General features: G+C 32.7%; 1 protein-coding gene across 3 annotated transcripts in view; it reads left to right on the top strand.

The window, feature by feature from the left end:
- Positions 1-19,299, top strand: part of LOC117109779 (vegetative incompatibility protein HET-E-1-like) — a 29,065-nt gene that overhangs the window by 1,793 nt on the left and 7,973 nt on the right. For 2 of the 3 annotated variants that reach the window (XM_033252197.1, XM_033252198.1), the window contains exons 4-8: positions 139-245; positions 2,055-2,204; positions 2,714-2,794; positions 3,096-3,308; positions 3,721-3,848. In XM_033252197.1, the coding sequence (XP_033108088.1) occupies positions 139-245; positions 2,055-2,204; positions 2,714-2,794; positions 3,096-3,308; positions 3,721-3,840 (671 nt within the window). In that variant the 3' untranslated portion in view covers positions 3,841-3,848. Of the gene's footprint in view, positions 1-138; positions 246-2,054; positions 2,205-2,713; positions 2,795-3,095; positions 3,309-3,720; positions 3,849-4,416; positions 5,525-19,299 lie in introns of those variants that run through there. The other variant, XM_033252199.1, reaches the window with a different exon arrangement.

Consider the following 19,299-nt stretch of genomic DNA (forward strand, 5'->3'; position numbering starts at 1 on the left):
AGTTAAAATCAAACAATATGGCCTAATATAATTTTTTCCATGTATTATGAAAAAAAAAATTACATAATAGATGTTATCGTTCATTGAAGTTAATTCTTTTTTCTTCAATTATAAATGTTGCTTTACATTAATTTTCAGAGAGAAAAAATGAAATCAATGCCTTAGACTTTAGTTCAAGTGGGGAAGCATTTGCTACCGGAGGAAAAGACTTATCACTTAGAATCTATGACACAGAAAGAAATGAGGTAGGCCTATGTATAAATATCCAGAATGACATTGATTTATTGGAATCATTGTTTAGCTGCCTTAAGCACCCTCTTAACTGACAGTAAGACTGATGAGGTAATCAATATCATAACAGTGTACATACTATGCATCATGGGACAAATTTCCGAGCTCTTCCATCAAATAGAATTAATGTGACAAATGTTTGATGATGTATTGTGCGACATTTTAAATGCCCTAATTGGTACGCTATCTGTCTATTAACATTATGTTCACTGGTGCAAAATACTGTACAGTAGAACCCCTCATTTACGAACCCCGATTTTACGAATTCCCGATTTTACGAACGTAATATAAAGGTGATGACGTCATAAAAATTGAAGCGAAAGATTAAAAAAGGAAAAAAAACCTGCTCGAACTGTACCTGTTATTACCATGCATACAACACAACACACCATACTATACAGTATTATGTAATTCTCAAGTGAAGGAGGCCCTCTAACGGGCCTCTTCAAAGTCAGTGCTTTTTATGGCATGTGCATGCGACAAATTTTACTTCTCTTTCAAACAATGTTTTCAGCTTCAAAATTCAACATAGTGCTTGATTGTTTTATTGAATGATCAATATATATAATAAACAAGTATCTATGGAAGTTGTGTTGGAATAAAATCCACAATCTAGGTATTTAAGAAGGTTAAAATATCCGATAAAATCAAATTTGTGCAGGGCCTAGAGTGGGATCAGAATGCTTAGAAGCTGCCAACTGTAGGCCAGGCCCCCTCAGACTTAGCTGCGTAAGCCTGTAGACCTAGCCTAGGCCAGTGTAAGTAGTACCAGTGCAAATATATAGGAATTTGGGTCAACCCCGATTTTACGAATAACCAAATTTACGAACGGCTCTGGGCCCGTGCCGTACGTAAATGAGGGGTTCTACTGTACTTTCCTCTATCCATATTCTTCCCTTATTAAGCCGAGCACTTACTGCATCGTACAACGAACCCATCTCCATTCCCTGTGAGCGCCAGACAACATGACGCCCTCTACTGATTGTTAGTGACAGTCTAAACGGATCGTCAATAAAACTGATCCGTTGCGTGTGCATCGTCGTGTTGTGTTCTTCATAGTATTGCGTCGGTCGATGACCGTCAGGCGCTGTGAGTACCCAGCATTACTCTTCCACCCTCATTTCTTTCTCTATCCCTTCTCTTTTTCCACTGTTCTTTCCATATCCTTCTCTTTTGTTATCCCTTCCTGTTTTTCAAATCATTTATCACATCGCCGATTAAACACTCCTCTTAATTCACAATCAACCACCCTTCTTTATTCACATTTGTTTGTCCACATTTTAACTTTTTGTTGGTTACTGTATTCAGGTTTATAGGTAGTTAGACACATACGTTATATGACCCCTGTGAAATCAATAGCTGGCCGGCCTTGGTCGGTTGGTGAAATGGTGTGGTGATGTGCGATTCTATTATTTTTATATCTTGTCGGTTATCTGTTTGGTTAGTTCAGGTTATTTCCTGGTTTAATTTATTTTCATAATTTACTCACATATATTTTTCTAACGCCTTGGGATGATTGCGGTCGTGGAAGGCGCTACAAAAAATACAAAACCATTACCATTCTCATCTCACCCTTCATTCTTCCTCTCCTCTTTAGCTTACTCCCCTCTATCAAGCCTGTCCCTATAATTTGTACTCACTTTCTTTATTCCACATGCCTACATGCCTTGTCCCATTTCATCCCTCTTTAATGCTGGCCCTTTCTTCAATCCCTTGTCCTATTACTCTTTAATATAAAATTTCTTTCATGCTTTCTCTTGCAGTTATCAAGGATCTATGAGGGTTTAAATTCTATAAATAATATTGTTGAGAGCCAGGGAGACTGTGGCCATGGCAAAAGAATCTTTGCTCTAAAATTTCACCCTGATGCTGACCGCATATTTTTCAGTGGAGGCTGGGATGATTGTATCAAGGTTTGTAAATAATTTTTATCTTTTTACGGTTCCATTTACTACACTGTACCATATTTTATTTGCTAGGGCAATACATCAAAATCTAAATCAAATTTGCATTGAAAATCACTAGGAAGGTAGATGTATAGAATCGTTTTTACTGCTCAATTATACATTGGTTGTATTTTAAGATATAAGCCAAAGCCTAATTTTCTTTGAAACCTGAATAGGAATCGGCTCTCATTTTTGAAATGCGTGGATGGATTTCTAAGCTTAAGTTTTTGCGTGCAGGATTTATTTTTTCCTGTGCAGGCCATATTTTACAGTCTGGTCTATAACTATGAACATGGAAATTAAGAGATACTTCTTTGCCTAAAAGATACCGTAGAATCTAGACATTGGTATTTTATACAGATACACACAGATATTTACTTACTGGGCTATGTCATCCACTGTCAGTTGTACAGCGTGTACACACAGATACATAATTTATTCATAGCTTTCAATCCGTTTTCATTTGTTATGCTAAGATTTGGGATAGCAGGACATCCAATGGTGTACAAGGTACTATTCCAGGACCTCACATTTGTGGCAGTGGCTTAGATGTAAAGGTAAGAATAGATTTAGAAATGGAGACCATTAACATCAACAACACTAAATTGGGGTTATTTCTTTTGGAAGACAATAGTGAATATTGAACAATAATGTTGTATACAATAATTAATAATATTTTTTATCTTTATGATTCTATTTTATTATTAAACAGAATTTATTACATCGATTAGAGTTACCGCAAAACTATGAACAGCCATTATTTTAATTGACAAAATGTTTAGTTTTAAATAAGGTGTTATATAATAATTGCCTCATAATACCTTTGTTATTTTCAAATATGTTTATTCCTTATTAAAGGATGGTAAATTACTGACAGCATCGTGGGTCAACAGAGATGCGCTGCAGATTTTTGATTGGTCATCTCGTAAATTAGAGTCCACAATTCCGGTGGAAACTGATGAATCGTCCGGCGAATACCTTTACTCTGCTCAGTTCTGCGATAACAACGTTGTCATTGCTGGTGGAAGCGGTACAAACAACGCACAGGCAATCAGCAAAATATCTGGCAAGGTTGTTTTTCATTTTATGTACAAGTTTCCCTCTAATTAAAGACCCCTGCAACTAAGGACCACCTCCAATTAAAGACCATTTTTCTGTCTATAATTGGATGGCTTTCACCCTACATGCGCTTGATGAAGCAGTGGTTTTATTTTATTCTTTTCTATTGAAATTGCATTTCAATAATGAATAAATAATAATTATTCCCACCCCCACTCCTTACCGGTTCAACTGAGAAATTGTTTTGTGTGAAAGCCTAGGCTTATACACATATTGGCTGTTTATGTACTTCCAAAACTAAAATCATTAATTTAGTGTTTTAATAGAGACTATTCAATACATTTTTAGATCATTGTTATTGTTTTAGTAATATTCTGCCAAGAACCAACAAGAAATAGTCTTATACCTTTCTTTTCTTGTTAAGGTTTTAGGGAAAGTTGATTTGGGTGGTAAGCCTGTACAGGCATTGGATAGCACACATGGAGGCCGGTTGATTGCAGTTGGTGGAGGAGGCACCTCTTTGAAGTTAGCCCAGCTTGTGTAGGCCTAAAGGTAAGCTAATTCTTTTTATTATGTTTTCTATCAATCATTTATTTAATCATCAATCAACCAATCAATCAAGCAATCCATCCATTAATCAATCCATCACTTCTATGAAAATTCATCTTTTGTATAATACAATAACTTCAACTGGATCATTAATGGTATATATTCATCTTAAGGATAACAATGTAAGAAGCCTACAAACAATTATTATGTTGTTTGGTTCAAATGGATGGGCTCATACCCAAGGAACTATGTTCAAAATACATAATACTGATACTATAATATGGAGGCATGCAGTTTAATGGAAGTGAGCCCTCTGTAGGCCTATTTCAGTTAATTATTTTAATACATGCACTTTCATTTTGATGTGCTAGGTGCAGTACTTAGGCATCATTGCCTCTCTACCCAATCAAATTCCTTGTTGTCAATTCTATAATGGTGAAAGCATTGCGTACAGTTGTTAACACCATATGGTAATTAAAATCCCATTTTTGTGCTTCAAACTCAAGTGCAGTTGCTTATGTTAGAGAGAATAATGTATAACAGAATGAAGCTATTTTCATTATTATTTTAGGTTTCCAAGTTTATCTCACCAAAGCTTCATTCCTATTAATGAGAGTCTTTTACACATTTCTAATTGTACTGTACAATACCCTTTCACACTGCCACAAATAGTGACAAGACTAGTGACCAGGTTTGTGTAGTGTGAAAGAAAAAATTCATGTAAGACTTTCTGAAATATCGCAGGGGACCCTGTGATGTCTCGGCCAAAAAACAGGCCTTGTTGAGCTACGGGCTACGGAGAGCAAAATAATGTCGAGCGTGCTAAGCCTACCCTAGATATCTAGGCCTACTGATATTCTCCCAAGATTTCAAATGGTTTGGGTTACTGTGTTGGTGAAACGCAGAAAATATGTTAGGAGGTCCAAGTTGTTAACTTGTTACTAATTGTTAAAATTTGAAATTTGTTAGTGTGGAAAAGGTATAATACAAACATGTAATATGCTATGATTGAACATCAAGAAATATTTGATTTGGGGGCAGTAAATCTGTCAACTGTTTTGTATAAGGTCTTAACTATAAACCTACAGTTTAACGGAAAATGTTTAAGGCTTTGTCCAATTTTATTTCTCTTTTTTTTTTTTACAATCACAATTTAAACTGTTTACATATTGAATGCTGTATTGTGTACACAGTACCAGCAAAGAACAACCCTTGTTTTGGTCTTGGCTTCTGTATGTAAAAATGATGAACAACTTGGAATATATCAATAATTTTGATTGTGTTTGGTTTAAAGAAAAAAGGGTGGTTTTGATCAGACTGGTTTTCAATACAAAATGAAGTTTTTGCTATGTAGTAAATGTAGAAACTTGATAGATATGAGCTAGCATCTGCGAACTCTTATGCATTGTAGTAATTTCAGTTGCTTATCAACTTACAGGGGTAAAAAAATAATTTGATTTGAACAGGGTTTTTTTGTTCATCATTGATTTTTCAGTCACATTTTTAATACCATTTACATTGGTTTTCAGATTGTCCCTTTTTAAAAAATTAAATGAACTAATTTCCCTAGGCTTTTGGCAAGGTCATGCACCAATAACAATATCAATAGTGATACAGATACAATAAATAATTGTAATAAAAAATGCTAGAAGGATAACTAAAATGATTGCTTATATGGACCTCGTTTTTATTGCTGTCTCTTATTTATATAATATTACTGTATTAATAATAATATATTTTATAGTGCAGTTTGGACAATCCTTCTAAGCCCTTGACAAAAAAAAATTATATATCAGGAAATTGGGAATAATTAAAATAATATTAATGGTATTATAGTAATAATATGTGGCAAAGACAAGCCAAACCAGCCACACGTCACAAATTGTGAGGTTTCAGAGATATGGCCAAAACATGCTGGAATGTTTTTAATCTATTTCATTGCACTAAACTAACTTTTATTTCTCTGTACATCATGCTATGTTTTTATTTTCCACATTTTAAATGTTAGAATAGCAATTTTTAATGATTTGGTGATAATTTCTGCCTGAGGAATGCCTGAAATTGTAAACTTTGAAGGTGGATTACTCAAATATTGTTCTTTAAACAGCTGTATGTTTAAACTTCTGTAACTTCATAACAAAATGTCAGATTTAAATGATTTTTTACCATTTTATACCTCTCATTTGACTGTTTAATCCTGTGTTATTAACTAAAAATTATTTTTTTAGGCGTGTCTCTGCCACATATATACTTAGAAACTACGTATAATTAGCCATTGACTCTAAAAAGTGTAAGGTGTTGAAATTCTGATCGTGATATCGGGAGTTCGAGGCCGATGCTCGTCGCATTGCTTGTGTCCATGGGCAAGACACTTTACTTACGGGTGTGGGAATCATGCTGTTAACCTGCTTGTTGGTGACCCTGCTATGACTGTTCCGGTCAATTAATAACAGCAACTTGATTATATGCGCTTATTCGCATCATACGGAAGGAAGATTCCACTTGTTGTTCAGCTGTTTTTATTTATTTTATTTTATTTTATTTATTTCCAAACCAACAGCGAAAAATCGCTACTTACAGGATGGACATAAAAAATATAGTATAAACTCGAAAAAATACGGGGGAAAAAAATTAATAAATAAAATAAAAATACAGAAAATTGTCTTTCCACTTAATACAATATTCACTTGTATTATTCATACATTTTATACATTTTCTTTATTAATTTAATTTATTTATTGAGTTATCTAGTTTAAATTTCATCTTTTATTCTTTTGTCTTTAATTGTATGTACCGAGGGTCCCAGTTGATCAGTTCTGGCTAGGTGGACCACCCTCACAAAATATTGTTGAAATAAATAAATTAATTATCTATTCAACTACCCAGTCACTCGTTTGATCACTCAATTAAATACTAAATCCCCCACTCATTTATTCATTCATTCACTCACTCATTTAATTATCTTTCACATGCTTTGCCTGTGTACAGTAAACAGGTGTCTTCATAACATATATCTTGTGAGAAGCTCTTGGAGACGATCTATAAATTCCATTCACATAACATAGCAACAATAATACGTTATAATATATTATCATAAGCACAGTTAAGTAAACAGTTATACTCCTAAATTATCTTATTGTTTCCATATTCTGTTATATATTTTTGTTGACGTATACCTTTCAATATTTTTCTTGCAAATTAAATTTGTTACTTTTATTTTTATAAGCAATATTATAGTATTTTTTAAATGTTGGAAGTTCAATGCAATGCATATTTCATACATATGTTTGTGCAAGAGTAGTAATTTAAAATAATTTAAAATTGTAATATTATTATATCAAATGGTAGTTTGGATAAAAATAGATAAATAAGTGAATATTTACTATAGATACAGTATAGCCCCACCTAGTTCAGACTCCTTAGGTTCATATTTTAGTCAACATCCATTACAAGCACATTTAATCATTTGCAAGAATTGGTGTTCTTGGAAGAATTCATATAAAAGATTATGCACCATGGCAATCAGACATTATGAGTGACACAGAAGTCTAAATTATATTTTCGAAGCAATTATCCTCAATCTCTTGGAATAGTGGGAAGGATTTAGGACTTTCTCAGAAATATTAAGGAAGGGTCTATTAAGCGCATATAAAAATATATTTAGCCAGTGTTTCCAGACATGTATTAAGATATTGCCTTCTGTACAGGTAAATGATGTCACCTCTCACCTCATCACACTACAATATGAGCCAACTTCCTTTTAAAGAGGTACTGTATTTGATAAAATTATTTATTAGTCTAAATCAACACTCGCATTCATTAATATTCTGAAGTTTTACTTGGCACAAATCTATCACTATATAAAGAATGCTATACCCTCAGGAAAAATCTGGATAAACAATTGAATGCTTGTAAAAAGATAGCTTCTAATACTTTTCTAATAATTTTCAATTATATGGAATTGATTAAATATACTGACTTAAAACCTTTAATACCTGTACATTTCAGTTTCATTACACCACCCAATTTAAGTGTATATGCACCGATTATAGAACAGTACTTTTAAAGCTATTTTTCGAGAAAAATATTTTATTCTAAAAAAGGTCTTCCCCCCCACCCCCTCCCCCGATTTAAAGACCACTTTTGGGACCGGGGTTTACATGGTCTTAAGCAGCTTTATTCTATATTTAGAATAATAAAAATAAAAGACATTTGTTAGTTTGAGACCACAGAAAAGTGGTCTTTAATTGGAGGTGGTCTTAATTGGAGAGAGACCTGTATTTCAAATGAAAGTTAATGATTTACATATAGTAAACAATTTAAAGGTTTAATTAATTTTTTTTTTTTTTTAAAGTAAACGTAGACAGTGTATCATTAATATTGCCTCTAGACTGGCAAGCTGGTATGATGGTTTGGGGCTTGTAATGCAAACTTGCTGCATTCACAACCAATTGGCATAGATTTCTAATAGAATGTTTGCATTTTCAAGACATAGGTAGAAGAATAATGACATGACATTATTAAGAGTACCACTTACACCAGATGAATAAATTTGAATAAAAGAATGCAGATGTTTGATTGAGCGTGAGTGAGTGAATGTTTTCATTGGATAAATAAAAAGTAATTTATTATATCTTAGCAATGCCATCAACCTCCGGCCTTACCATAAGGGTCTGGCGTTCTTGAAAGCATTACAATTTTGATGACACCTCTGACTGTTTACTAAACTATTCTGTTTCACTGTTAATGTAAAGAGATCCGTGTATATATTGAGCATGTGTACTTTAGGTAATACTATGCTGTGTTGATGATAAACGCACCATGTGCATACCAAGATCGTAAATGTTATCGCATCTGTAAAACCCGGCATGTGTAGTTAATAAACTGATAGAATAGCCGCTGGCCTTTATGTCTCGTGTACTCTTGAATTTACTCTAATAGTAACCACAGTTCATGGTAAAATGGAAAAAAACTATAGTAATGACAGTAAAATGAATAATTTTTTTTTCATTTGAAAAGTTTCTTTTCTTCTTAAATCTAATAATTCAGGATTTTTTGTATTTGAAATAAGTTTAAGTGAATAGAAATCTATGTTTTGTGTTTAGCAAAATCATAAAAAATTTGAATTGCCCATTTTTACAGAGTGTTTAACAACTTTATTGGCTTTTGCTTTAAAATTAGAGAGGGTTAATGAACTGATAGAATAGACGTTGGCCTTTATGTCTCGTGTACTCTTGAATTAACTCTAAAGTAATCAAAGTTTATGGTAAAATGGAAAAAAAAGCTATAGTAATGCTGGTATTAAAATGATTAATCTTTTCATTAAATTTTTTCCTTTAATCTAATAATTCAGGATTTTTCGTGTGAAATAATTTTAAGTGAAAAAAAATTGACCTATTGCGTACCAGGCTAGTGTACAAAAAGTTTATTGACTTTAGCTTTAAAGTTTATTTCAATCATCATTTATAATTACTACAGTATGTAATGGATGGTTTTCAATTTATAGAGCGCAAAATACAAAAAGTCTCTAAGCGCTATCAAAAGGCAAGTGTAAAGATGGGATGAAAATCAAAACAACAATGTAATAAATGAAATGAAATTTGAAATCCTTGCCTAACCCAAACCGAAGTATGGGGATATGCCCTCGTCGCTAACTAGGTTTCACTCTAATTGAACTGCAGTCAGCAACCTTTTGAGTCTCTTCCATCCCGTAATGTGTTCTGCTCAGTGGTATATCTAGGGGGTGTGAAGGTGGGGCCGCATGCCTCTCCAAAAATTACTCAGGCCCCCCTCCCCCCCTCAAGAGTTTGCTCCTCCTCAACTGATCATTGAGCATCGTCACTTCACCTTTGCATCTCTCCCCCCCATTAGAACCCCACTTCAAGTCTCCATACACCACTGGTTCTGCAATATCAAATCTTACACTTTTTATAATACATGACAATTACAACTTGCAAACAATATCGCTGTATGCCGTTAAGAGAGATATATTAGTGACAATTTGGCAAAATATACTGATTCTTTCATGGTATAATTCCATTGTGGTTCCCATATCTTCTGTGGTATTTAGTTCTAATCCTTGAAAAGGCATTTTGAAAATAGTATACATTAAATTCAATAGTGCAAAAAAAATGTGTATCGTAGCCTTGAACCATAATCTAAAAATAGCAAGTTTGTCCATATGGCAAAAGGGCTATTTTTGTTATGGGATGATTTTATCATTTTTATTCTTTGAAATTGAAATAGAAAATTGGGATTTATAATAATAGTATTCATTAATTTCTTTTTAAAGTGAACTCTTTGAAATTTATGATATTCGCAATTATAAATAAGCGACAACTTTCAGGTTGAATGGGATAATGAATGTGGGGCATTGCCACCAGATGTAGAATACCCTGTAGATAAATGGTATGCCAGTTCACAATATTCTAAGAAAACTTATCATTAAATAATAATAATATCATTAAGTAATTGCATGTGATAGTTTCTGAGTTTGAAGTATTATAAATCATCAAAATTGTAATGTAATTTTATCTGCAGTCACATTACTCATGGATATTCCCAGTATAAATTAAAGTAGATTCATTGGCATGAAATGCTGTACTGTAATTGGCTAATGTTGATGTTTGGAATTACTTAGTGCTGTAGTCTCAGAGTCAATTATGCCACTGTGATCAGCATAGCCTTAAAACTAGACACTGATATCACATAGCAGGACTTGGCTTCCAATCAATGTTTGCGCAATATGGTCTGAAGTATCATCTCATGTCCTATCCTGCAGTGTAAACAAGTTCTGATGTATGGGTCTAGATAACTGTATCAAATTCTGACTTGATTGCTATTTTTAGGTGTGTATTATTGGCCATATGGATTAGTTTGCCCGCATCTGCTTCATGCAGGAAATATCCTGATAAAATGTTAACATACGATTTCTACTCCTGATCTTGGAAAATATGCTTTGAAAAGTGCATGGTTTTGGAATATTCAAGGGAGTGGCTTTAGGCCTGATTTAGTAACTCCAAGAGTTAAATAGATGGGTGGCCTTGGAGGAACATTTGCAGATGGGCCCAGACCACTTAGGCCCCAACACGGATTTTTTCTCTGAGAATAATATTATCAACCAAAATAATGGTGATGGTTGGCAAACCCCAAAAATTACTGACCGTGCGAACATGATATCCAAAGTGCCAACCTGTTCCCCTTGTACCACCACTACCCCCACCCACCCCATTCCTCACGCAGCCATTCCAATACAAAACAATTTAACTTATCAAAAATATAAATGCAGTTACATTGTTTTGCCATGGGATGGCAGCACTGGTGGTGGTGCTGCTACTGGTGATCAACTTGAATTTTATTAATTTTCAATTATTGACACTATATCTACTGTATAAAAAAAGCTCCAATATAATTGAAACATCTCATACTCTCAACTTAGATATCTCAAATTTGATTGGTTGAAACTTATCAAAGTATAAATACTCAATAACATTAACAATTGTTATGCTAATTCTGTTTACCATTGTGTGTGTTTTGGAAGCTATGAATCGCGTTCCCTGGAGGAGTCACTGGTGCTAGAGGAGTCATAATTAATCCTGCTTGTTTCATCTGTTCAGTGGTTTCCATGGAGACACTGATTGAATCTCCTACATATAAATGTTGTGCTTCTGCACAGCTTGAGAATGTACTAATTGCATTCATAACCAGTGTAATCAAATGATAAATTATCTGTTGACTCACTTTTGTAATACTTATAACATATTTACCAATGATAATAATGATGATATTAAATATTCAAAAATACTAATGTTAATACTGTATAATGATATAAATACCGTATTTATTCAAATAATGTCCTGAGGCATTTATTGTTGAGAAGGAGTTTTGAGGGGTGTTTATTCGAGGGAGGAATTTATTATTTTGGTTTGAAATGGAATGGATACAGTGTTACTATAAAAACACACCTTAATTTTAATGTAAATATGGAACTGCAACTCATAATTACCATCAACATGTGTTATTGCTTGAAAATTGATGGGACCCAACCAGCTTGGGGAAAAAAATGTAATTTTACTTGAGTAGAATAATAATAGAATGTGTTGAGAATGGTGTTGCTTCCATTAGGTTTGTCTAAAGTCATTTAGGGGAACATTTATTCTAGGAAAAAGTAAATACCTCTGAGTGTTTATTCAAGGGAGGCGTTTATTCCAAATGAGACTCTAGAGGAAGCGTTTATTCAAAGCGGGCCATTTGTTCAAAGCATTGAATTTATTTGAATAAATACAGTAACACATAAAAAAGTTTGAAGTGAATATATATTATAATTATGATTTTATCTTAGTTTTTAATGTTAAACCTTATTGTGGTGTTAATACTTAATTATGTATGATAATTCAATTCAATTCAATTTTATTTAAAACTTCCACATGGTCCAGAGACCAAATTGCATAAATTACAAGTTAAAAATGTATACAGTGATAAAAATCAGCAATATGAAATGGACATGAAAGAAAATAGAAACATAAAAATTGTAATTTATAAAGAGACATCTGAAAAAATACAATGACTTTGATATTAATAATATGATTTTGATAATGATGATAAAACATTTATTATATATAAAATAATCATTGAACTGAATAACGATAGTGTAAATTTTATGATAATGTTGCTTTAAGTATACTATAGGCATTTATATAGTGCCTTTACCCATGGGCTATTAAAGTGCTTATGTATTCAGAATGGGATTTAGATCATTATTAAAATTTATGGTTGTACAGTATATTAGAACGCCCTCTGCAGACTTGCATCCTAGAAAACTCAGCCTTCTGCCTATACCGGTATTTTTTTTTATTATGCATATTCACACTCCATTTATCATTTTCTTATCCTGCATGCACTATGTAAAAAGGGGAATTTGAACAAAATTCCCAGACATCGTAAATTAGACTTGTTTCTAAGAAAACAATTTGAGGGCGGATTACCAATTGTCTTTGCATTTTAATTTCCTTTAGCCTCACTGTTTCTGTGTCAATGAATTAAAGTTATTCTTGATTTGATATCAGTAAAGAATGAACGTTCTTTTAAATATATTTTATAGAACAACCATTTTACTAATTGTTTTTTTTTTTTTTCAAAATCCAAAATAATTTATATGGACTGAAGTTGTGAATTCTGAGTCTCATCATCATCATCATCATCATCATCATCATCATCATTATCATCATCATCATCATTATCATCATCATCATCATCATCATCATCATCATCATCTTCATCATCATCATCATCATCATCGTCATCTTCTTCATCATCATCATCATCCTTTAGTACCACTAAAATCTCCATCACCATCATTACCAACACCATCACCACAATCACTATCACCATAATTTATCTCATCAGTACTACCATCATCACCACCACCATCGCTACTTATCATTACCATCACCGTAACATCTCTTTCATCACATCTTCACCACCTTATCACCACCATCATCATCATCACCAATGCCATTACCATCATTATAATCGATACCACTATAATCACTACCATCAGGGACTGTTTGGGGATTGTTGTGGCAGCTGGCCATTTCTCCTCACCCACCCCCACCCTTTTGGAAAGTAGCGAAAAAAAAAAAGAAAGAAAAAAAAATTATTGAACGCCCAAAATGCCTCGGGGGTTATTTCCGGGCGTCTAGAAAACAACTAAGGTAGTGTTGTTGTCTCGATGGCGCCCCCCCCCCCAACTTTTTGACATTACTGGATATGCCCATGACCATCACCAACATCATCATATAATAATGTTTTTCAATAATCAGAAATTTTAAGGTAATCAATCACAGAGAACACACACACATCACCTTGAACTGTCCTATGGGGAGTTTAAAAATGTTGTAGCGATTCATCAGTGCATTTGTGTTTAATCCCACTACTGTAAAACCTCAAATAGAAGCCCAATGGGCTTATTCTTGAGAAGCCTGTCTCAAATTGAAGCCGACTCTTTAGTATGCAAAAGTAGTCTCGAAAAGAAGACCATCCCAGGCTTCTTTTTGAGGTAGCTTAAGCTTTTTTTTGAGATAGTACAGTACACTGTACATGAATTTCAAAGAAACAAAATAAATTTAAAACACACTTGATTTATACAGTAGTTTAGGTGGTTTAATGCCGGTTAATACACTCCATGATACATATTGATGTTACAGTGGCCCTATTTATTGTTTTATAGTTGTAATTCCCAAAATTTGCAGCATTCATTTTGAAAAGAAGCTACCCTCTTTACCTTGCAAATGTAGCCTAAAAAAAGCCCATCTCGAAAAGAAGTCCACCCAAAGTTCTCAAAAAAGAGCTTCAATTCAATGTTTTACAGTATGTGTATAAAATAGATCTGCTTTCTAGTGATGTTTACAATCCCATCGGCTGCTTCATTAGCAGAGGAATTAGGGTTTGTAAATATTTCTTGTAACTCAGTATGTTCTATTAAAGTTTGACTATGTTTGTAGTAAATTAATACACATTGCAGAAAAAAAAATCAATAACTTTCTTGAAGTAGATATAAATATAATTTTTATATTTGAAAACTGAATCACTCAAGATATTATTGAGGATGTAAACTATTCAGTAAAGTGGATTGATAATTTTTTTTTTATTTTATGTAATTATAAGATAAACTTAAAGTATCAGGAGATTTTGTATTGTTGTTGCCGGCGGGATAAAAATACATACAGTAGGAAAAAATATTGTTTATATATATTTTTATAGACTCCTAAATTGGCTAGCAATGAATTTAAGGATTTCTTAGTAATGTCCGTAGATCAGAACAGGATTAGACGACATGACATGTGCCTTATTGGAAGATAATTTGTCTGATATACTACTCTCATAAATTTTCTTGTATTTCAACAATCATAATATTAAGTCTACATCTTGTGTACTTGTAGCAAAAATTATGTGATATTTTCTTTTCATCTTTTTTCATCATTCTTTACTGAGCATATGCGACTTAGCTCAGTCAGAACTGGCGGCATAAAATGTATTTATGAAATAATTATTAATATATTATCGTTATTAAAATAGCGATAATGATAATAACTACAATTTGCTCTCCAATACGAGACCACCTTTGGGACCTAAAAATTTGGGGTGGTCTTAGGGTTCGGTAGAGGGTTAGCTTTGTGTTAAAAAATCGAATGTCTATTAATTTTATTTTTTTAATAACAATGGCAATAGTACTGTAACACTCGACAATGATAATAAAGATAATATCAATATTGATAATGATAAAGGATGAGTGCGGGGACATTAAAGACGAGCCCCATTCTCCAATCATATCAATTTCCCATGTTTGGATACTCTGAAGATATTTAACGATTGGATCAACTTCATTGAGAGGTCAAGACGCTCTTAACAAAAACAACAGTTCTTTTCAGAACATGTACCCCAAGCATTTATCAATATTTCTAATATAATGATAATAAAAGCTAGAAGGATATCATTATGTACTGTACACATACAGAACAGTATATTTAACCCAGATTTAGAAAGATTAAACATACTAATATTAATAATAATTAACAATAATGATTATAATATTGTAATAAAATAATGATGATAATAAGTTGGAATAAGATTATTCATCATCAGCTGTTGTCGGTCCACTGCTGGATGAAAGCCTCAGCATGTTGATGCCAAATCAATCTCTCTTGCTGTGCACCGATTTACTATTTCCTAATATGTATCAACTCATCTCTCCATCTTTTACATTGTCTTTCCGTGTTCCTTTTGCCATCCATAGGTCTCCATCCTGTTACTGCTTTTGTCCATCTCTTGTGTGACAATCTGTTAGTATGCCCTGCCCCCTTCCAACATGTATATTAGCAAGATAGGCTTATAGTAAGAATGAACATACTGTACTATTAACATAATAACAATACAGATGGAAAAAAATTGACATAATAACAATACAGATAATTATGATAATATTTATAATGATAATAATGTAGAAAGGGGAGCGTGAATGTTCAGTACTATATAATATAAACACGCCATTTATTAGGACAGTTGGTAGATATTGATTATCTCATGCTACCGTCACCCAATTCCAAATCTCATCCTCAAATAAATTCCATTGTTTTCTATAAAATTCTAAACGTATCTAAATATTAGTTTTGAACTATTGAACTGTATAGTATCTTCTGGTTCATTTGGTTCAATACAAAATACAGCTTATTTATGGAATAGATTGTCTATATTGATTAGGTATACAACCATGTGTTTATGTCCATTGAAACTGTGTTGTCTGCAGAATGGCAAGTTGATGGGGCTATGGCCAATCAGGTCAATCAATATGGCCCTATATTTTCTGCATTCCTCCATTTATTCAAGGTGTCTATTATCCGAAGCTACTGCTTTCATTCAATAATGGGTTAACAAACTTTTTCCAGGCTCAACCTCCATTGAGTCTTTTACATAGCAACTATAATTATTCTTCAATGATTGAATTTACTGTGTTTTAAAAATCATAATTGGAAGATTCTAAACTATATATGATTTTAGAAAATAAATTTTAAATTTTTGTTAAAACATAATTTGTTTATGATTGTAATATATCCCTCTGTGTATATCTATATATGTCAGAGGTCAAGGAATATATTACCAAAACCTAAAGGGGTAAACAGTACTATACATTAGCTAGCATAAAACATTTTAAAAACTGTATATTAATGAAAATACACGATCCATTATGTAGTACAGTATATGGTTTGTTTGTGCATTGACTGTTGATACTTTTTGAACGATGAATTTTATTGAAAGATTATTATTCAGTAACCTGATTAAAGTTCAAGGAATAACAAAACTTTTAGTCGTTTTAAGGTGACAACTTTTTTTTTGCTTTGTTTGGTGAACTTATTTTTTTAAAGATCGTTAGAGGAGGGCGTAAAAAAAATGAAAATAAAATTTTGTTTTCTCATTTAGAAACTGACTATGCCAGAACCATCTAGGCGGAGGAGAAAATAAAAAAAAGTTATTGAATAAAAAGTGTAGTAATGAGATTGATTAATGCTTTAAATTTACAAAGGAAAAATTATTTTTTTGAGAGAGGGAGGGTGTAATTAAAAATATATATAAAATTTTAATTTTGTATGAAATTTCCATTTTTTTTTTGTAGCAAAGAGTGCACTAAATGGCCAAATAATAAAATTTTAGTTTTATTCAAAATCACCAATTTTGGCAGTATAAAAAAAATACTCACCTTATAATTATGTTTGGTAGTCTGCAAAGTGCTGTCCACTTCATCGTTATTGCAGGTAATAAGAAATGCTCAAGAGTGATTATTGTGTCTGTTCTTTGTAGGTGGTTCACATTTGCAGTCGCATAGCATAGAGTACTGTATTAGGGAGTGCAAAAACAGTATGGAGAGTGGCATACTCTATCTTGGAGTATTGACTTTAGAGGGATCAATGGAATGGGGGGGGGTGGGAGTAGATGAAAGGTGCAGTGGGATATGTGTGAGGAGCTAGCAAGGAGAATAAAGGTGATTTTTTAACTATAAAAGTGTCATTTTGTGCTCATAACATTTTCCAAGTCGGTGTGAATTTTTTTGGTGACTATGTACCCCCGCCCTACAAAAAGTCGCCAAATATACACTAGTACAAAACCTGTAGTTTATTCACAGTAACCGCATGGAGAAATTGACTAACAGTTGTGTTTTAAAAACTTAGCAGAAATAACATCGCAGAACCAAATCTAAAATCATGTTCCTATACAGTAGTGTGATCAATTTAATCTATTCATGAAATTATATGACATTAAAGTTGAGTATGGTACTTGACTAAAACTATTTTTACTACGTATCTAGTAATTTGTCCCCTTTCCCTATTATATTATATTAACTTTATTTAATCTATTGTTTCTAGGTCGGGTATCTGTCAATTACAGTCTATCTCTTTTGAGAAGCTGTTGTTTCGCAGGATCCATATGTTTCTATCCTGGTATTTGTTAGTTTGTACGTCACCAATTTCCGTTATGTCAATATGTGATACTAACTGATGTTCTGGTACCTGCAGAACAGAAAAGGAGTGACGCTGTAGCTTCATACTTTAGGTGTTTGTCTTCCATTTTGTTTTCCAACAAAAAAAGACAATCCACTTTCCAAGCTTCATTTATAACTACCACTAACTTTTTTTCATTCGTGGCAAAGACCAGCCAAACTAGTCACTCGTCGCAAATCCTTTTTCAAAGATATGACCAAAACATGCTGGAATGTCAACATTTTTTAAATCTATTTAATTGCACTAAACTAACCTTTACATATCTATATATCATGCTATGATGTTATTTTCCCCATTTTCAATGTTAAAACAACAATTTTTAACAATTTGGTGGTTTCTGCCTGAGAAATGCCTGAAATCATAAACTTTAAAGGCTGATTTCTCAAATGTTGTTCTTTAAACAGCTGTACGCTTAAACTCACTATAACTTCATGTTGACGAAGTGATTCTTTTACTATTTTATAACTCTCGTTTTACTGCTGTATAAATAACTAAAAATTGATTTTTGCGACGAGTAACTGGTTTGGCTTGTCTTCATTGCCACATTTAGACCTTCATATGTTTTTCTTTTTTTTGTTGTGGAAGTAATTGCCACGTAAATAGTGATAAGTTCACAAATTAATGGTCCTGTATTTAATTTAAATGAATAAAGGAAATTGAAATTAAAATTTTGGTTGTCGCTGACTTTGATGTTGTTGATGATCAATGATTTTGATGTATTTGTAGTGTTGAGGATGATGATTAATGATGATGAATTATGATTGATGAAATAATTAATAATATGATTGATGATGGTGATTGAGTGGTGATGAGAATAATGATTTTTTTTTTTTACTAAGATAATTCATATACTCATGTATTGAAAAAAAAATACTGTAAGAATGAACATCATAACATTAAACTTGTTATTTTATTCAATCAACAAAGAACAGAGATAGAAACCTTCATGAAGAGGTTGAATAAAATATGTCTGCATAGTTATAAGGTCTGGAAAAAGGTTGACACTCTATCACATACACCTAATAACCATTTTTTTTTTCAAATACCCATTACATTACGAAATTGGGCCATTTATTCACGGTTGAATTCTTAACCATGTTTTATCTATCACTATCATCAGCCTGCTAAAAGTGTGTCCAAGTGTTTTCTGGCATGTGGCAAGGTATTGCATATGTGCTTTATGTAAACACCGAAGAGTTAACATAGCTGATTAAATTGTGGAATAATTAGAGTCTGCCGTCGGCCGTGAATTCCTCTGACAGGGTTTGTGTTTACACAATCTAAATTTAAACGCCATTGTTGGTATTGACGACTGTTTGGATGAGACAGAGTATTTATTTTTCGCTATTGTTTCGGTTATGATCAATATGCTACTGTTTGAATTACAAAGTTATGCAATAAAT

This window comes from Anneissia japonica, unplaced genomic scaffold, assembly GCF_011630105.1.
Source record: "Anneissia japonica isolate Jap-2015-1 unplaced genomic scaffold, ASM1163010v1 scaffold334_len275345_cov169, whole genome shotgun sequence".
In the NCBI taxonomy this organism is placed as follows: Eukaryota; Metazoa; Echinodermata; class Crinoidea; order Comatulida; family Comatulidae; genus Anneissia; species Anneissia japonica.